Here is a 21,494-nt window from a genome sequence, read left to right on the forward strand (position 1 = left end):
CTAAAAATGTGCATCAACCTAGTGTCTGTCGACACACAGCCCTCTGGACCCAAAAAACCTTTTTGTTTCAGTAAATGATTTATGCTTATGCTGCATAACGGAGCTTATCTGTCAAAGTTTCACAGAACTGGACAAGATTAACCATGCAGTTGCTTCTCTCTGCAGTCTAACCGGTTGAAGTCCCACAGGTGAATGTTATGGGGCCCATATTTGCCTGTTAAAAAGTATGAGAAGTTGGAAGAGGAAGTTGTTCACTCAGTCAGGTCACTTTAAAAACAAGCTCCTGAGTCACAGGCAGAACTGTTATTTTGAGGAACTTTGATCAGCCCGTGAGACTCTGCTATAAAGCAGCATGTGATTCGTTTGCTGTGTGTTTTTCCCCCTCTGCGGTATGGAAGAAACAGGTGTGACGGACAGTGTCACTGGATTAAGTTTGACAGAAACCAGAGGAAAGATTTTGTGGAGACATTTGCACCCCCGAATTACCGGAATCTCACACACTGGTAAGAAATCCCAGTTCTATGCTAGTGATTCTGATAGACAGTAAATGCCATAAAATATGATATGCAAGATGTGAAACTTACAGTATGTGTGAAAAGATGTTAGATTCCATCAACTTCACACATAAACACACACACATTTCCATAAGCGCATATTTGTATTTTTTTGTTTTTGACATTTGTAAAAAGTTTTTTTTAGGTTTCAAGAGGTCCGGCTTCACTCTGAGTGTTACAGATGGACTCTTTGAGCGCGGCATCTCTGTGTCCCTCACCGGGGTCTCCGCTCAGTGCAGATGAGATGAAGTTACTTGCTAAACTTGAGGAACAGAACAGGTCACTTCTTCACACCATGCCGTTTCCTAGAAGCAACAACCTAAACTAAAAAGTCAAATATTACATTAGTGACACGTCTCTGTTTCCACACTGTGTTACCAAATTATGCTTTTAATAGAGTTATAGTTTTAAAGAACATCATTTATTTAGGTATTTATTTATTTGTTTGTTTGTTTTTATCTTTTTGTTTAATTTTATTAACATTCAGCATCAAACAAACATTATTAAATGTATTTCAAATACTGTATATATAATATATATCATACATAATATATATTAATGTCATCATACATGCCAAAACAGTACTTTTATATATATACATTTATTTATTTGTGTTTTTATTGACATTCAGCATCAAACTAACATTTCTATCAGATGTATTACAAATAATGTATGCACATTTAATATATTCATGTTTATTTATTTGTTTAATTCATTTTATTGACAAACATTTATTAGATGTATTGAAATAGCTGTGTATATATATATATATATATATATATATATATATATATACACACACACACACAGCTATTTAATCTAATAAATGTTTGTCAATAAAATGAATAAGTGCTGTTTTGAGATGATGACATGAGTTTATATATATATATAAATTCATGTCATCATCTCAAAACAGCACTTATCAAAAGTATATTAATTTCTATTGACATTCAACATAAAAAAAACATTTCTATCAGATGTATTTTAAAGGCTATGTATATATAATATATTCAAGCTTATACATCTCAGAATTGTACTTATCAAAAGTGTTATTTGTTTGTTTAATTAATTTTTTATTTACATTGGGCGTCAAACAAACATCATTAGATGTATTTAAATATATATAATACATTCATGTTTATCACACATCTCAAAATATAACTTATTAAAAGTATGCTATTCATTTAATTGTTTGTTTAACTTGTTTTATTTACATTCAGCATAAAACAAACATTATTAGATGTATTTTAAATAGACTACTGTACATACATAATAATATATTCAGGTTTATCATACATCTCAAATGTATTTATTTTTATTTCATTTCTTAATTAATATTATTACATTTTTAATCTATACAAGTTTTTTTTATATCATTTTACATATCTTAAGTTCTCCTTTTGTATTAGTGTAAAGAATTAAGGGCTTTATTATGTAAAGGATTAAGTCATTACATTAGTCTCTACTAATTAATCACTCAGTTCTATTTGACGTTGACGAATAAACATCATCTTATCTGCACTCCTAAACAGGCTGCTAGAGACAGACAGTAAGTCTCTTTACTCTGTAAGCGGGGTCCTGCAAAGTCCCACCTCGCCTAAAACCCTCTCTTATGACGATGACATATGGGGTCATGTCATTAAAGAATGGGACGACTGGAGCAAGAGAAAAGTGGGACAGATCAAGGTAACCGGCCGCTCGATCGGTCATGATTTCAATGTGGGTGTACAACCATCAGTGAGCAGTATCTCATTTGTGTGTCCCGTTCAGGTGCTGATCAGGAGGGGTGTCCCGGCTCACCTGCGGCCCGTGGTGTGGCAGCTGCTGTGTGACGCTCAGAACGTGGCCGTTTCACAGCACTACTCAGATCTGCTGAAGAGCTCCTGTCCCGCTGAGACGCTGATGCACAGAGACCTGTCCCGCATCCTCCCACAACACCAGCTCTTTCAGAAGCTCCGGGACGCCACCTGCCAGGAGCCACTGCTTAACGTGCTGAAGGTTAGATGACCGAGAATATGATTATACTTCTGCATTTGAGGAGTATAGATAACACAATGTGGCTTTTATTACAGGCTTACTCAGTCTTAGACCGAGAGATTGGCTATTGCCAGGGAAGTGTGTTTATTGTAGGCCTGCTGCTCACACAGGTAATGAATTGATTTTTGAATTATGGTTACATTTAATTAGTTAGTACTAGTCTATGAACTGAGTTGTTGATCTTTCAGATGGCTGAGGAGGAGGCCTTCTGCGTTTTTGTGAGGCTGATGAAGGACTTCAGAATGAGGGAGCTCTATAGATCCAGTATGGTTGAGCTTGGCTGCTGCATTTACCAGTTTGACGCTATGATTCAGGTAAACAAGTGTAATTCTGCTCTATTTAAACACATTCATTATTTATAAAATGTTCCTTCCAAAAACCATGAGCTGAGTAAGCTACATAAAGCCTGTTACAAATGACCTGCTGAATATCTTTCCGATTTCTGAGAATTGCACATGACAAGAACTTCTGAATCGTAGATGTTCAGATTTGGTGTTATAGGGGATAGTGGGGTAAGCTGTGTCACTTTTTTTTTTTTTTTTTTACCAGTGCTGTCCTCTAAGCAATGAGAAATTAGTTAAATCTTAGATTTCAAATTATATTTTATATATAATAAAATATAATAAATATATAAAAAAAGATTTACATTGTTTTATACATTAATTCATCAAAATATTTATTAACTATTAAAAGTTTGGGGTTATTAAGATTTTTTAAATGTTTTTGAATGAAGTCTCTTATGCTCATCATGGCTGCATTTATTTGATACAAAAATACAGTAAACAGCAATATTGAGAAATATTATTACAATTTAACTGTTTTCTATTATATAATTTACTCCTGTGATGGCAAAGCTGAATTTTCAGCATCATAACTCCAGTCTTCAGTGTCACATGATCCTTCAGAAATCATTCTAATATGCTGATTTGCTGCAGAAACATTTCTTATTATTATCAATGTTGAAAACAGTTGAGCTGCTTAATATTTTTGTGGAAACCGTGATACTTTTTTCCCAGGATGTTTTGATGAATAGAAATCAGTAAAGAACAATTGTTTTGCAATATAAATATTTTGTAACATTATAAATGTCATAAATGTAATGTATTCTTAGTAACTGAATAAAAGTATTCAAATTCCTTAAAAAAAAAACGAAAAAAAACTGATAATAGCATAAAAGTGCTTATCAGTGCATGGACACATGACAAAAACGGCACACAGTTTTTTTTGTTTTTTGTTTAGAAAAAGGGTGTGACACATCTTACCCCACTCTTCCCTACAGTTGGTGGTCATCTGTTGTCTGAAGATATCTTTCTCTCTCTGATAGGAGCAGCTTCCTGAGCTTCATTCCCACTTCCAGACTCAGGGTTTTCACACCTCCATGTTCTCCTCATCCTGGTTTCTCAACATCCTCCTCTCATCTCTGCCTATCACAGCGGCCATGAGGACTTTTGATATCTTCATGTGTGAGGTACATTCAGTCACGTCACAACATCCAACCATAACCCATCACTTCACACTGAATGTCATATTTCATATCTATAGGAAATAGATGAGCTAGATAAGTATTTTATTATTATTTATATATATGATATATATAATATGAGTGATGATACATACGCATGTGTCTGTAGGGTTTGGAGATCGTCTTCCGGGTTGGTTTGGCTGTGCTTCACATGAAGCAGACAGAACTCATCAAGCTCGATATAGAGGGAATGATGAACGTAATGGAGCACTCCAAAGAAACACTGCTATCAAATATTGCCTCTTTGAATTTCTTGGTCTTTAGAGTAACTCTGTTGTTTTCAGTGCTTGCAGAATCTAGAATCATGGGAATCAGATCCTGATGGGATGATTGAAGCAGCATATCAAATTAAATACAATTCCAGCAGAATGAAACAGTAAGCTCTTCCTTCAATTTTTGCCTAATTTTCCTTGTTCTTCTAGCCTGTTATCTGGTGTATTTCATTCATTTTAGACTGAGAAAAGAGTATACATCTATCAAGACTAAAGAGTTGGAGGATCAGGAGGAACTAAATGTGAGTGCTTGTTTCTTTTACTTCACATAGGCGAATTCAGGTTGATTGGGACACTTTTTCCAAGTCATCTCAATGGCAAAAGTGTCCAAATCACCCTGAATTCACCCTAGTATTTCTCTTTAGGTTATGAATCGCCATTTTCAGCCACTGTTTGCAAGTGCTCAGTTTTTCTCTTGCCTTTTCTTAAGGGACTTTGCTCAGAGAACGAACATTTAAAGAAGAGACTTGACATTCTGGAGAAGGTGAGTCTATTGCAGTGCCTTTATATTGAAGTTATGTTAATGCATATTTTCTAATGTTCATGTTCTTAACGTGCCGCCCTTCCAGAGGTGCTCTGAGCAACTGGTGTCGCAGATGAAGAAAGAGCTGGAGAAATCTCTGCTAAATGCAGCCAGGTCACAAAACACTTTAAAGGAGATGCAGACGAACACCTTGCAGATAGAAGAGGTCAAAGTCAAGTCAAATCTTTCATGCAAACTTTAAACCCCTGTTTTCCATTCATTAACATGAAGCATTAAGCACAGTTATGGAGTGCTGCAGAGATTGAATATTTTTGTAGGCCAACTCGAACGTCACCTTGGTTCCCTCAACAAAAACCCAATAGGATTATTCTATTGTAGAAAATAAGCTCTGTCAGTGTCATAAGCAAAAGTTTAATTCCTGAATATTTGTTCATTGTGATAATCTTCACAAACGAATACAATGTATGTCAAAATCAAAATCAAAATCAAAAACTACTAATAGTGCCTAGAACAAATCGCCTATATAAAGGCGACCGGGCCTTTGCAGTAATAGGGCCGAGACAGTGGTCAGGTCTGACAAATTGCTGTCAATGTTTAAGAATTTGTTTAAAGCGCACCTAATGTTGGTAGCGTTTAATGGTTTATTGGTCTATTTATTGGTCTATGTGTGTCCTTATTTTTTTTAAAGAATTTGTATGTAAAGCACTTTGGTTCAACCTTGGTTGTGTTTTAACAGTGCTATATAAATAGACAAGAAAAAGAACAAGGTATAAGAGATTTTGAAGCCTGAATACTATCACCAGAAGTAAAAAGCTAACATCGCGATCACATGACTTCAACATCACCACCACTAAGCTTCCAACAACTCTTTCAGTCTTTATATACATACATATGTGTATATAAGCTATATACATAGTGTATATAGGCTATATATATATATATATATATATATATATGTGTGTGTGTGTGTATATATATATATATATATATATATATATATATCCCTGAGAGTTTGAGTTAGTGAAACTAACACTATAACACTAAACTTTCACAGTGAAACAGAATAGTTTGCAAGAGCAAATGAGGCTGTGAAAGCAGACTATAAGTGAATCTGTTCAAGCTCTGTCACATTTAGACACTTGTTAGAAACCGACATTTTCAGGACAAATTAAAAGCTTTAAAAAATCCCAAGCGGGTATTACTGATGTATTTTATGTCATGGAATAAAACAGGGAAATATCCTGAGCTTAAAGCACAGACTTTATCTCAGCCATTTAACCAAAAACCACATTCAAAAAAACTCACTGACTTCAGGACGATTAAACCAGAAGTGCTAAAATGTTTGTTTCTGGGTTTTGGCCTACAAAAATGCATCATCCCTGCAGCACTCTATTACGTATAGTGAGCAAAAGAATATTAGATATCACTATTTGATGTTTAGACAGATGTGGGTTTGCTTTAGTAATCATAAATGTGTGTGTGTGTGTGTGTTGTAGAGCAGCAGCACTGTGCCTGATGAGAACAGTGTGATGTATCTGCAGACGGAGCTGATCAGCTGTAGACTGCGGGAAGCAGAGGCACTTACAGGGCTCAAAGAGCTGAAACAGCACATTAAAGACCTGGTTAAGAAATGGCAGGTAACTTTGGATGGGGATAGAAAAAAAAAGAGGATATTCAGTGTTCAATATACCAGAAGTAAGGTTCATCACAATGTCACTGTGTCTCTCTCAGTGGCAGCAGGTGCATTGTGGAGGTCAGCAGAAGGGCAGCAGTGCACAGAATGACCTGCAGGTTGAGCTGTTGAGCACAAGACTGAAGGAAGCGCTCACCCAGGCCGCACTTAAAGAGAGCCGCCACAAACTGCTGCAGCTGCAGATAGAGGTTAAAACCCTCAGCTGATCATATCTGCTGGTTTACAGCTTGATGCACTGCGATATGAGGAACAATAGAGCAACCAAAGCTTAGTTCAGGTCGCTTACTCCTGGAACTGGTGTCAAGTCAAATGTGACACTACAATACACTTTGATATAAAGTCGGCATAAATCAGAAGTTGTGTTTTGCTCCCCTCTTTTGACATATATTTGAGTAAAATGGCTTCTCGAACAAAAAAAAACATTTAGGACGGGACTTGATTTTGTCCATCGAGAATTGATTGGCTGCGTCCAAAATCGCATACTCTCTTGTACTTATTTTTAATGAGTAATTACTTCTATATAGAATTAATTTGTGTTGTACAAATGTAATCTGGACGTACTGCATCCGCCATGATGTCATTATCATGTGACCTACCAGCGTCAGTTATGTTGCTTCACTGATATTCGCAAATCCTCGTCCGTGGCCATAGTATGCACACTTCAGAATCTCCGGAAGAAGCAGGAGGAAGCAGGTCATCCAGATACTCTTTGCCTACTCTTTTATGAGTACTGTGAATTCTGACATACTTATTTTGTCACATACTGTTTTTCACCTACTACATAGTAGGGAAGTATGAATTTTCAGATGCAGCCATTAGATGGTTGTGGTTTGCTTTGTGATGTCATGTGAGTGACAGGTTGTTGCTGCCTTTGTACAAGTAAACATGTCATCAGAGAAAGAGATGAGATGCTACAAGAGTGAGGGGAGGTAAAAAAGAAAAACTGAGGGGAAGTGATTGTCCCAAATGACACACTATACACTATGCACTTATACACTTTGTACTCAACCATGTAGTGTATGATGTAATTAAAGATGCAACAGATGAGCCAACCTTCCACACTTCGGCTGCATCTGATATCGCATACTTTTCCTCCTATATAGGCTTATCGTTGAAAAACAGTATGTGACTAAAGAAGTATGTCCGAATTCACAGTAACGTTACTCAATAAAAGAGTAGGCAAAAAGTATCCGGATGACCTGGTACTTCCGTCCAGATTCTGAATTGTGCATTTGATGGACACTTTACTATCCCATAAGGCCACGGGAGAGGATTTGTGAATGACAGTGAAGTAACACTGGTAGGTCACATGATAATAACAAAATGGCAAATGTATATGTCCATAGATTACATTAATAACTTATTTAAGCAACGTAACTGACACTGGTAGGTCACCACATGATAATGACAGAATGGTGGATGTAGGCAACATATAGATAATACATACTTATTTAGCAATATTTATTTCAGTTAAGTGCATCACCCGGGTATTTAAAAGTGCACCTTTTCTATTCAGAATTTTCAGTGTGAACATGTCACACAAGCCTAGGCTAGCCTACTACAAAAGCATAAAATAGTAGGCCTACGCGAATTGCACCTATTTACTGAGCAACATTTTGAAATAATCCTTCTTCAGGAGCTATACATGCCATTAAAGTGTTAAAATTAAACTGCGCTAGTCAAAGAAGCGCGCTGCTTGGACAAAGCATTCGTGCGAGCACTGCGCATCACGAGCCGCTGACAGCGACGCAGATCAAGGCGACAGCGCAGTGTGAATCGCGCAATCCGTTTCGCTTCAGTCGTTCTGCGTGATAGAATGGATGACAGATCACAGTTTGTTCTTGTTGTCTTTATCTAGAAACAAAAAGAAGTTTCCGCTATCAGTTTTTGAGATTTTCAAACTTGCTACAGTCAGGGTCCTAAACATATCACAATAACGGAAATTCGTGAGCTACAACAACGAGGAAAAGATCGCGCGCAACACACACGCACGCACGCGCACACACACACACACAAAAACATGTTTTCATGTTTTATGGGGACTTTCCATAGACATAATAATTTTTATACTGTACAAACTGTACATTCTATCACCAACCCGGTAGGGTTAAACATAAACAGCTACCCATCACAGAAAACCTATTAAGCTGTTTTCCTCATTGGGACCACAAAAATGTCAGACTACATAGGGTTCAATATGTCACGTTGGAAATGTGGTAATTTAAACCTGAAAATGGATAAAAGCTTAGGTTTTTGAAAAGTTCAAAGAAATATGAAACAGCGAATCAAAAATATCTAAAAAAAAAATAATTATGTTAGACCTACTTACCAAAACAATCAAGTTTGGGATTGATCATTTTATACTGTTTGGGATACATGGACCGCATTAAGTGTGAAATATCTCAATGAAATATTAGTTTTTTATAAACTTTTAAATTATGCATAAATGCCTTTGTGGTGGGGATGGGGAAATTAATTAATCCCAGTGATTAACTAACTAGGAAAATTAAAAAGGTTATTATTTAGTTTAATAAAGTTAATAAAAACGTTTTATTTCTTTACCTCATAATCATTTATTATAATAATTGCATTTGAATACAGTAAACTGAATATGGTTAATCCGGTGCATTATAGCTGCATTTCAATATTTCAGTATTTGTCCTCTTTCCACTTTTTCAGATATAACCCAACAACTTTTTAGTTATATTAATTGTGTTTATTTTATTCAAATGTATAGGCCTATATATTTTCCAATTACCAATTTGAGAATTTAATTTGTCATTGCTGTGCGTCATGATGAAACATCCCGAGATGTCAAAATTATTCTTATCTCTGATTGGGAAACATTACAGTTTTGAAATGTCTAGAGGAGCATGAGACATGACTCCTAAATCAGATTCTGACCAACTAAATCTCTTACACTGTTAGTCCTGCAAATCAATATGTCCTCACATTAAATGTGACTCGATTCAGTCCTCTAATTTGATCTGTTTTATTATATCACTACAGGACAAAATTCACAGCGACCAGCTAACGCGCACAGAAGCGCATATAAACAGTCAGCGAGATCATCTACGGGAGTTGACGTCACAGCACCAAGATCTGCGCAGCCAATTACAACAGAGCAGACAACAGTTTTCAGCTCTTCAATACAAGGTAACACCACACCTGACATCATCTGCTATTTGACAGTCTGGAGGTGTCTAATTACAGTGTCATTTACCCTCGCTGACTTCCTTTAGGCTAAATTAATCCTGGACCACGAGCATCATTAAACTTCTCTTACTCATCCCAGCTCTGTGTTCAAGAACTATTCTGGGTTCAGTGCGAGTTAACCTCAGTTGACGGGATTGAGGGGTGGGGCATAATCTTGATTACCACAAAAAAAAAAATGATTTCCAATAAGTCCACACTTTTCTGGCTAACAGTAAGACACTTACAGTGGACATGAATGGGGCCAGTAATAAACATTGTGTCACCGTCCACAAACAAAAACACAGCGTAAAGCTCAGATCAGCGACTGTTTCATTTATTCATCACACATGACTTCGTGCAAGAGTGGCCTGTCTGTTGATCACCCAAACGGCCTTGAGGGAAGCGGTATCTTCTGCTTTTTCTAGAAGCAAAGCTAAGATAACATCTTTCTCACTCTCTTGGCCGAGTCTTCAGATGCTTGCGTAGTTCACACACTCAGACCAGGCATAAACATCACACTTGTCTATCAGCTCTTTTATGCAGAAGTGATTTTGCAAGAAAATGCCACTTAACAGTAATCTGAAACAGATGCTTGCTTGCATTAATGTTGCACTGAAAGAGTTCTCTGCCGGATGGTCTAGTCTAGCATGATGGTGGTAGACGAAAAGATTCAGATTACCTTAAATCTGATTTCAAAACATTGAATGTTACTTCACTGCTGACATTGTTTCTTTTGTAGCAGCCTGTTTGCATCCTTTCCTGTGCTTCAGTGAAATTAAAGGGATAGTTCACCCAAAAATGAAAATGTTATCATCATTTACTCACCCTCAAGTTGTTCCAAACATGTATGAGTTTCTTTTTTCTCTTGAACACAAACGAAGATTGAATTACGCTGGGAAGCAGACAGTTGACGGTAGCCATTGACTTCCATAGGGTAAAAAAATACTATTGAAGTCAATTGTCAACTGTCTGGTTTCCAGCATTCTTCAAAATATCTTCTTTTGTGTTCAGCAGAAGAAAGAAACTCATACAGGTTTGGAACAACATGAAGGTAAGTAAATGATGACAGAATTTTCATTTTTGAGTGAACTATCACTTTAAAGGTTTAAAGTGGCAATGAAATTGAGGAAGCGACACATCTTTTCTTGATGTACATCTGAGTGTAGAGGCCCGTCTACTCAGACTAAGGATGTTAACTATAAGGATTACTGTAAAGTTTTAATAATCTTGAGAATAGAAAAGTCCACACCACAGCTATGACGAAAATAACAAAGAAGAATATCATTGGATTCACTTGCAGAACTATTTTTTCCAGCTGATGAATGATAAAAACACTGACAGCCAATCAGAATCCATCCTGCTTTAATGCCATTAATGGCAATGTGGCAGACAAAAAAATATAGCATGTGCATATAATAAACAGAACATTATCATACGTTGGTTTGAACGATAATCACAGTAGTTATCTTTATAGTTATCGTTCCTGGTGTGAACAGGGCCTAAACAGACATTTTGACTAAAGTTAAAAAAAAGAAAAACTTATATATGTACAGTACCAGTCAAAAGTTTGGAAACATTACTATTTTTAATGTTTAAAGTCTCTAATGCTCATCAAGCCTGCAGTTAAAAAAACAAAACAAAAAAAAAACAGTAATATTATGAAATATTATTACAATTTAAAATAATGGTTCTCTTTTTTAATATATTTTAAAATGTAATTTATTTTTGTGATGCAAAGCTGAATTTTCATCAGCAAGTACTCCAGTCTTTGGTGTCTTATGATCCTTCAGAAATCATTCTAATATGATGATTTGATACTCAGTTATTATCAATGATGGAAACAGTTGTGCTGTTTAATATATTTTTTGGAATACTTTTTTCAGGATTATTTGATGAGTAAAACGTTAACAGCATTTATTCATAAAAACAGCATTTATTCAAAATAAAAACATTTCTAACAATATAAATCGTTACCATCACCTTTTATCAATTTAACGCATCCTTGTTGAATTAAAGTACTAATTTCTTTAAAAAAAAATAGTTATTGTTCCCAAACTTTTGAACGGTAGTGTATATTGTTACAAAAGATTTCTATTCTAAATAAATACAGTTCTTTTTAACTTTTTATCCATCAAATAATCCTGAAAAAAGTATCTCAGGTTATAAAAAAAATATTAAGCAGCACAACTGTTTCCAACACTGATCATAAATCATCATATTAGAATGATTTCTGAAGGATCATAAGACACCAAAGACTGGAGTACTTGCTGATGAAAATTTAGCTTTGCATCACAAAAATAAATTACATTTTAAAGTATATTAAAAAAGAGAACCATTATTTTAAATTGTAATAATATTTCATAATATTACTTTTTTTTTTTTTTTTTACTGCAGGCTTGATGAGCATAATAGACTTCTTTCAAAAATATTAAAAATAGTAACGTTTCCAAACTTTTGACTGGTACTGTACATATATATGTCGTTTACAATCATCAGATTTTCTCAATTGTCACTTGCTAGCCACGTTTTACACATCTCGTCTAGCCGAGAATTAGTCCTCCAAATGAATCCTCCAATAAAACCACAGATTACAAATATACTCTGCTGTCAGTGTGTCAGAAGCCACACAGTTAAGCTAACAGACATGCTAACGCTAATTACTACAGCACAACAAGACACAAAGAGACCAAAACGAAACCTCTGACTTGAAATAAAATTAGTCAAATACACGTGTCCCGATAAGACGTCAGAGCCATGATCATGCACACATGCTGTGCAGCCAAACTTCTCCTTATTGAGAGAACATTTTCTCAAATAGCCACACAATGGCCAGGAAACTCTTAGCACCTCTCAACACGTCTGCCTTCATGTGATTTGTAGCACCCCACTGTTCAGTAGATTTACAACCAGAAACCCTGGCGTGCAGGTTCACGATGAGCATAGCTGATTACAAAGATAACGGAAGACCTCCTCCCATTGTAACCGGTTAACCGTGCGGCCTGGTTCATTATTGTCTTGCCACAAAGTATTGTAAGAAAGGTGCTAGTGAGATAAACTGCGGTTCACATGGTGCAACAAGAAGGGAATAAAGCCATCTGACAAACAAGCAGTCGGTATATATGGATGAATCATCTGTTCTAGAAACTTAGTTTGTGATTTCCTACAGAGTAAAAAAAAAAAAGCCTATATTTTGTCAGTATTATACTGGTTTGTAAGAATAAGTTTATATTCTCGCATTCAGGGTCAGTTTTGACCCGGTGGAACATAAGCTTATATTTCAAAGTTTTGCATGTTATTACTAATTATTATTATTAGTAGTATTTTTTTTAAATATCAAATAATATTTGATCTACAGAAAAACCAGTGTGATGCAAGAAAAACATATTTTTATCAATATGTTTGAGAGATTTTATTTGATATATTATACATATATATATATATTATATATGAATTTTATATGAACATATAAGATTATAACCAGTATAATGTATATACATTAAATGTAATGTAAAGTATAATGTACACACACACACACTCACTCACACACACACACACACACTATATATATATATACACTTCTTTTGGCTGTAGTTCATTTGATATTGTTTATTTTTTATGTCACTTACATTTGTTGTCTGTTTATAGTGTGTTTGTCTACGCATATTCATGTTCACCAACAAAATTCAGTCCTAAAATTGTTTGCTAGATATGGTAAAGAGGCTAAATGTATTTTAAAACCTTTTTTTAGTGTTTTTTTCCTCTCTCCCATTTAAAAAAGGACCTGAATGCATTTTAAGGCTATAAGAGCAGTTTCATGACAAATGACTATCACAACAGATAACACACACACACACACACACACACACTTCTTTGGACATCTTTAAAAACAACAACTTGTTTAATACCTATAGCTGGCTTTCATTTCCAATACTGTGAAGAAGTTTGATTTTTACCAAATTACCGAGAGGAACTCTCCAGTTGTTTTGATTCTGATGCATAAATTTGCTCTGAAGTTTCCTTCTCTTTCCTATCTGAAGCGAACAGAAACATTGTCAGTAGTGTGAGGTCTGGTGAGAAACTGCCGCTATCAGATAACCTGTAGGTGCGAGCGCCCCCTCAACACCTCCTGCTCTCAGACTGATTTTCTGTGGGTTCGGTGGTGGTAAGGGGAACCAGTCTGATTAAATTTGATTGATACTTATTTCTCATAATCTGTTCTATGCTGATACCACAGTGTTTGACTCATAAACTTGTAGTTAAAACCTTTTTGTGTTAGTGGAAGATTTTGAATCAGTCCGTATTGATGCAGAAATATAACGCCGTTGAGTTTAAGACGCCTTTGTGTCTAATTCTCACATGCATGGTTTTGAATTGAGCGATGTGTGTGGCTATAATCAATGTCTCCTTTTTAAAGAGCTGCTAAGCCATGTGCCATCTCTGATTGAGCTCTGGTTGAGCTGTAGTCTCAAATTCAGAAATAACATTGTGGTCGTGAAAGCTTGTATACATCTCAGTCTTTCTTCTCATAACTATCAGACAGAGTGAACAACGCTCTGAGAACCCAGAAACCTCAAACCATTATCACGGCTGCTTCATGCTATTTCAATCACGTACTCCCTAAAGAGACACAGAAAGGCTCAGCCCTAAAAGAAAGACGAGAAAGAAATATAGACCTTAGTGTTTCTGAAGTTTTGACCTATGCTGCAGTCAAACTGTCTGTTCAAGTCTGTCTTTTGGTTTCCTGTTCTTGATGTGAAGAGGAGGAGGTTTGTCACGTTTACACACTGTGTGAAGATAACTACACTGTGTCTGTCCTTTGACTTTGCTTCACATTTTCACTTTAAACTGCCATTAGCTTTAATCTAAAATGGTTGAAGACAGAGGACTTTCATCATAAGATCATTTCTTAGTAGACCACAGTGCCAGAATTATTCTTATCAATATTTGCAATTCATTTATGAGCAATTTCCTGCCTTTATAGAGTTTTTGAAAATATTAATCATATCAAATATTACAATGAAAATATTAATGATTAGTCATTCTAAAAAAAGTGAAAATCTGACTCTACAGGTCACTATGGCATCTGAGAGGCACTAAATCCATTACTATACAGACTTACAACAAAATATTAAGAATTATAGGCCTATCAGATGTAAGATAACAGAAACAGAAACAAAAAAATGGCTAAATATGTGAGACGTCTTTGTCACTTTCAGTGGCAACTGTGGTCAATTCTGGTTAATTCTGTATGCATATCTAGGTAGAAACATTAGTGCTGTGTACCTTAAAGTTTAAAGTGATAGTTGACCCAAAAATGAAAATTCTGTCTTCATTTACTCACCCTCATGTTGTTCCAAACCTGTATGAGTTTCTTTCTTCTGCTGAACTGAATAATATGGGTAACCAGACAGTTGACAGGCCCATAGTATTTATTTTTATTTTTTCAAACTATGAAAGTCAATGGGGCCCATCAACTGTTTGGTTACCCATGTATACAGGTTTGGAACAACTTGAGGGTGAGTAAATGATGACAGACTTCATTTCTGGGTGAACTATCCCTTTAGGGTTAATATCATCAGCCCTTATTTGTCAGGTTTTGTGTAATGTTATGTAGTTTTTGTATAATACGGGATCGTTCTTTACAGATTCAGATCCTCTCCAAGAGCACTACGTCATTTTCTCAAACCACGCTGAAGCCTTCCACATCCGCCTCTCTGGAGCACAATGACACCTAAAAATGGACAGCAGCCCTAACGTCCCGTCAACCTGTCTCCAGAAGCAGTGAAGATGTTCTATTAAGAGCTCGACCCACTGCTGCAGTGTCCACTATGAGAGTCTTCACAGCTCCAGCTGTTGATCATGCTGCAACACATCAAGTGTCATGAGCAAAGACTCATTGTGACAGTTTTGCCATTAACACTTAAAAGTGACAACAAGATTAGGCATTCTTACAACAAAAAAAAGGTTGTTACATTTCTTAGATCTTACATTCAAGTAACTGTGACACTGTAAAAGAGGTTTTTAGTCATTTACACAGCAATAAACATCTTACTACTGGATACCGGTACTGAAAACCATACTGATTGAACAACAGTGATTTCAGTCAAATGAATCTGTATTTGAGTGTGTAGGCCCTGGGTTTCATCTCTTCTGTTTCAAACATATAGGGTTTATGAAAACTGTCACTGTAAGTAAATGAATTAGTACACAATAAATTGCACAAATGTATTATGCACTATTATAAATCATATTTGACACTGTGATGAATGCTGTAGTATATACTAAGAGAAATAATAATTTTAATGAGGCGTTTCTTTAATATGATTTTAAATTGAATAATAAATTATCATAATTAATATTACTTTATATACATTTCATTATTAATTATAAATAAATATATTGCATATATATATACATACATGTATATACATTATATATATATATATATATATAGCCTACATACAAATATTTAAAAGAAAATATTTGGAAACACTTTATTTGTAGTTGTACCCTAAACCACACCATAATCCTAACCATAACCCTATAGTGATACATGTAGTTAATTATTATTACTCAGTGCTTAAATGTATACTTACACTGTAACACGGACACCTTACAATAAAGTGTAACCAAATATTTTCATTTAAAATTAAATGTTCATCATTAAAGAGGTAGCCAGTTCAAGTCATTGTATAGCCTGTATGAATTGCATTCTTTATGTATTTTTGAATGTGCAATAACACCCTGCGTTGGCTGGGATGTTATTCCTGGAAGAGTAATTGCAGAAAACCACACCTGGGACAAATATAAAACCGCCCCACACAGACAAGCCAAAAATCCTAATGTGATTTAGATCACTTTGCGCGTCTAGCAGGCTAAATCGTATCATGCAGTTTATATTTTCAATTGAGATAAATGCACGAGGTTAGGTATGCTGCAGGCACTTATGAGAATCGGGTGAAATATTAGTGACTGTGAGACATGATCAAACACGGTCGCGTTCAGGAAGTTAGCGTGTGTATTTAAGGCGCGTGTTTGCGCTTCTGTTGCTGGAGACAGGCAGGTCGCGCGCAGCAGTCACATCATCTCTAGCGGAACACAGCAGCGCAACAGGTGAGTCCTGTCCTGACTCACACCGCAGTCATAATCAGGTGTCATAACTATTCAATTACTCGCTTTGGATAAAGTATACGTTATCTTGACGCACTGGCCGAGGTAAGCTTGAAACTTTTTTTTACTTCTGCAAATACTTTTCGAGACCATTTTAACTGTACGGAAAACGTCCAGATAGTGTAGCGATAGATTCACGGGTCACAGCCGGTGCGCCACGGTTTTTCCCATGCACATTTACTCCAACATCTGATCTGACTGCTGGACTCCTATGGTTCAGCATTAATGAAGCCGTGTCCGCTCAATTCATACAAACTTTTTGATTGCAGCTGCTGGCAGAACATTACGTTTCCTAATGCCAGAGAGCCCGCAAGGGGGTGTTAGGGGGTCTTGGGGAAACTTCAAATTAAAGCAACGAAATTTTTTTTAACGAAATGGAAAAAGGTAACATTTGTCAATATTACGGTTTCATTCTGCTTTCTGAAATAATGAGTTTTAACAATTGAATTGATTCAAGCCCTAGTTTTAACTATAGGCTACTTCGTGAAAAATTCACTTCTTCTTTATTTATAATAATTATAGTAGCCTAATCGCTCTTTTCTTTTTCACATGCTTTAAAGATTAGTTGGTATTTCTATTGTCTCGTTTGTTTTGCTTATTGCTTTAAGGCATAAAGCTGCATTGGAAGAATATTTGTATGAAAAGTGTTGATATCCGAATACATTCAAAATTAATAAAAAATGTTATATTGGTTTATACATAAAGCGAACAGAAAAATATACAACGTCAAAAAGTAGGCAAACATAGGCCTATTTTCCAGACAATATATAATTTAATATTAATTTTGGATGTAGCTTACCAAATCTGTATTGTTATGAAAAAGTTTCTCATGAATGCTGAACTCTTGCACTAATCAATTGTTTGTCACGTTTTATAACAATTTTCGTTGTTTTCCAAAATAATTGCGCAAGCTGAAGACATAAATGTACAGAGAGCATCCAGTTAAACAAATTTTTTTTTTAATTATTATAAATCTCTAATCGAATACGCATGCAAATATTGTGCTTGATGCAGAGATGGCTAAACAGAATAGCCTATTATGTTGTCTCATTTTTCTTCCTTATTATTAGGGAAATCAATATGCAGTGTCATGCAATAGCCTAGCCTATATTATTTGAAACTAATTGTTTATTCCCTATGCTTGGAATTCGATGTTCTTTAAGTCTCGTCATCAGGTTATTAACGACCGAAACAAAATCTATTAGTTATTGGCAATAATACCCTGGGCCCCATTTGCAGTCTGTTACTTGGAAGTGACACGATGCTCATAGGCCTACATATTATGCGGACAGAGGATCAGTTTACTAAATAAGGCTTTGAGATCAAGTTGCCAAGAGGGAGCCTAATGACAAAGTGCGCCGTGCAGTGAGTGCAGTGCCTCGACTTCAAATCGCTTTTGCTTTATTTGGGAGGTTTTGATTGCAAAAGGCTGCGGGATAGAGATTTGACACACACCTGCTGTTGCTGTACTGAGTTCTGTGAAGATCAGGTGCATTTTTTCACACCCGCCGAAATCCACTTTTCAGGCAGGATTGGAGAGCCGTGAGTGATTGGTGACCCTGAACCTGATAACGGAGAGTAAACATGCCGAGGTCATTTTTGGTGAAGAGCAAACGGGCGCACAGTTATCATCAACCCCGTTACCTGGACGACAACTGCATCCCAATTGAGAAACTTCTCACGTGCCAAGGTACATTTATCAATATTAATTAAGCAATGAAAAGCGTTCATTAAAACAGCGACGGATAATGCATTGTGAATTTGATTGGGTTTAGAGAGTCAAACGGGGCAGATCCCCGAGAGCCCGGTGGATGTGGGTAATCATTCCCCTAAAGCCAGCATGGTGTGCACGGCGGATCACTCCTCTCAACAGTCCCCGCTGAGCTGCGAGGGCAGTGTGTGTGACCGCTCATCCGACTATGAGGACTTCTGGAGGCCCCTGTCATCCGGAACCTCTCCAGGTTGGCATGATATGATCGATACGTTATGATAATATATGTTTTTACATTGCTTTAACTCATCAAAATAAGTTAAGCAATGTATCAAAATTTAAGGCAGCAACTTTATTTCTTATTTTTTACAGTGACTAATTTAACATGGTCTATATGCAAAATACTCATTAGCGCTTTCCTTTTGTAACATATCTCACTCTAGATCTGGATAAATGCCCGGTGTCTTCTCCAGACGACTCGCAGCCTTTTGACTTGTCTTTCCGTCCGTATGTTTGGGCCCATTCGACATCCGAGCTCAGACACCTCATTCAATCGTGCAACCGTGTGTCTGCGGATTCAGAGACATCAATGGGGGTGCATGAGGCCATGGACAGAAGGCCGGGTGCCCATCTTCTCATTGATCCAGCACAATCCGGCCGATTTTACCAGGACTATGGTTCTCTGAACACTAACCTGTTGGATAGTAGAGGCTTTTATGCAGACTTCAAGATTTCAACTAAAGTGGCAGAGATCGATTCGGAGTCTGATGTTATGTCCACGCGACTTCAACTAAGCGGGTCGTTCAAATGCGTAAAATGCACTAAGGTAGGCCTCTAATAGGCTAAATCAACATTTCTATTATTAAGCTATATAAATATATCAACTGTTTGTCCTTAAAAAATGTTTTTCGAAGCTGAAAATAAAACAAAGATTATTGGAATAGCCTACGTTTTAATATCAATTTTTAGTTTTTCAAATTGTAGATTCAAATTGTTGCACTCTAAAAAATGCTGAGTTGTTTCAACCTATGGACAAACCCAACCATTGGTTTAACCCAACGGTTGGGGTTGTCCATATTTTACCCAAACAGGTTGAAACAACCCAGCTAAAATTGTGAAATTTACTTGCAATTTCAGTGTGAACATTTTTTCTACACCATTTTTTATTTTTATTTTTTTACTGTAATAGCTAACTGTAATAAATTAAATCATAGGGTTCTTGACTCAATTTTAAAGAACTCTTTATGTCAAAACGGTTCTATCTGCTATGAGGAGAAATTTCTTAAATTATTGCATATTACTTTTAAGTTTAACAGGTTATTTAATTTCCCCCCTAATGTTTACGAGCCGTTTAATTCATAAAACTGTAGGCCTATTACAATTAAAATTGATTTAACAATTAATTAAAACTAAATCAATAAAATGATTACATGATTGGAACCCCTGACAGAACCCTTAATGTTCTTAATGCAGAATTTGCTTAGAAAACCCCAGCCTTTCGTCTTTAGACCAAAATACTTTTTAAGATCCCACGAAACTAAACTAAATCACGACTGTTTAAACTTACTTCTTCTAAACGGTTATGCTTTTGTTTTTAACAGGTGTTTTCTACCCCTCATGGATTGGAAGTTCACGTGCGGCGGTCTCACAGTGGCACGAGGCCCTTCGCGTGCGATATCTGCGGAAAAACCTTCGGCCACGCGGTCAGCCTGGAGCAACATAAAGCTGTCCATTCACAAGTATGCTTGCATTCCCACGACATTTATCAATGATCAAAGAATTATACGCCAGGGAAATCTTACTAATCACATTCTTTACCTACAGGAAAGGGTCTTCAGCTGCAAAATCTGCGACAAAAGTTTCAAGAGGTCGTCCACGCTGTCCACGCACCTCCTCATCCACTCGGACACCAGACCATATCCCTGTCAGTACTGCGGCAAACGATTCCACCAGAAATCAGATATGAAGAAACACACGTTCATTCATACAGGTGATTTATATTTTGATAAAAACAAACTATCTTTTATATAGGGCTAATTACACACGCGTTTGCAAAAGTATTGTGTAATAATGGAATAGCCTAACTATAAGATTTATCCGTCAGTCAAAGTTTTTTACTCAAAACCCCTTCATATATTTTCCAGGTGAAAAGCCTCACAAGTGTCAGGTGTGCGGCAAAGCCTTCAGTCAGAGTTCAAACCTCATCACACACAGCAGAAAACACACAGGATTCAAGCCTTTCGGATGCGATCTGTGTGGCAAAGGATTTCAGCGCAAAGTAGATCTGAGGAGACACAAAGAAACGCAGCATGGACTAAAATAATGCACAAACAATTTTGTATTTGTTTTTTTTCCCTCACATCCGTTTGTTTGCACATGCATGTGACACTATGTAGAATTAGAAGGTAGGCTAATGTTGTGGTTTTATGGATTGAGAAAATAACGAATTAATTTGCTGATGTCAGAGAGATTTCCTACTCAATTCCAAGTAGGCTATTTTATAACAAGCTGTGATATTATGTTCCTGCAAAATATTTAATAAATGGACAAACACAATGCTAGTTCTCAAATATTGTTTTTACTTCGAAATACATAGGCCTTTTAAAGGTTTAGGATAATAATGTTACGTCATGTCAATACACTGTCAGAAATGGGGTATAGTAGGAGTCCATTTCTGTCCCCCAAGGTACAATCTACACTAACGTACCCCATAGGGCTTATTATTGGACCTCAAGGTACATATATGTACCTTTTTGAGGGTCAAAAAGCATTAAAAGGTACATACATGTATATACGTTTCTTTTAAAGGTTAAGGTACAATATTGTACCCATGAGGGTACAGCCCCAGTGACAAGC

The 21,494-nt window shown here is 36.2% G+C and overlaps 2 protein-coding genes across 3 annotated transcripts; both read left to right on the forward strand.

Moving 5' to 3' along the window:
- Nucleotides 1-121: 121 nt before the first annotated feature.
- evi5a (ecotropic viral integration site 5a) lies at nt 122-16,020 on the forward strand. Of its 2 annotated transcripts, none has more exons than XM_084120157.1 (16): nt 122-503; nt 690-833; nt 2,087-2,240; nt 2,325-2,552; nt 2,627-2,701; nt 2,780-2,905; nt 3,916-4,059; nt 4,223-4,312; nt 4,398-4,489; nt 4,567-4,627; nt 4,816-4,869; nt 4,955-5,074; nt 6,366-6,506; nt 6,601-6,750; nt 9,572-9,718; nt 15,403-16,020. In XM_084120157.1, exons 2-16 carry the CDS (start codon nt 736-738, stop codon nt 15,490-15,492), a joined length of 1,770 nt encoding a protein of 589 aa, XP_083976283.1. In that variant the 5' UTR covers nt 122-503; nt 690-735; the 3' UTR covers nt 15,493-16,020. The 2 variants fall into 2 exon arrangements, with proteins under 2 accessions (XP_083976283.1, XP_083976284.1); XM_084120158.1 differs by having other exon boundaries at nt 364-503; nt 700-833.
- An 813-nt stretch (nt 16,021-16,833) lies between these two features.
- gfi1aa (growth factor independent 1A transcription repressor a) lies at nt 16,834-21,194 on the forward strand. Its single transcript, XM_084120160.1, is given in 7 exon segments — nt 16,834-16,972; nt 18,454-18,617; nt 18,703-18,888; nt 19,082-19,464; nt 20,240-20,391; nt 20,393-20,628; nt 20,783-21,194. Coding segments are annotated over 6 exon segments (1,242 nt in total). The 5' UTR covers nt 16,834-16,972; nt 18,454-18,511; the 3' UTR covers nt 20,962-21,194.
- The last annotated feature ends 300 nt before the right edge of the window (nt 21,195-21,494 follow it).

Source organism: Abramis brama (assembly GCF_963993115.1).
Source record: "Abramis brama genome assembly, chromosome: 7".
Taxonomy (NCBI): Eukaryota; Metazoa; Chordata; class Actinopteri; order Cypriniformes; family Leuciscidae; genus Abramis; species Abramis brama.

Bases quoted from the DNA above. Each gene is read 5' to 3' on its own strand.
- evi5a (XM_084120157.1), top strand. From the start codon at position 736: ATGGACTCTTTGAGCGCGGCATCTCTGTGTCCCTCACCGGGGTCTCCG. The intron at 4,060-4,222 runs GTACATTCAGTC...ATGTGTCTGTAG, and splicing joins TTGATATCTTCATGTGTGAG to GGTTTGGAGATCGTCTTCCG. The intron at 4,628-4,815 runs GTGAGTGCTTGT...CCTTTTCTTAAG, and splicing joins AGGATCAGGAGGAACTAAAT to GGACTTTGCTCAGAGAACGA.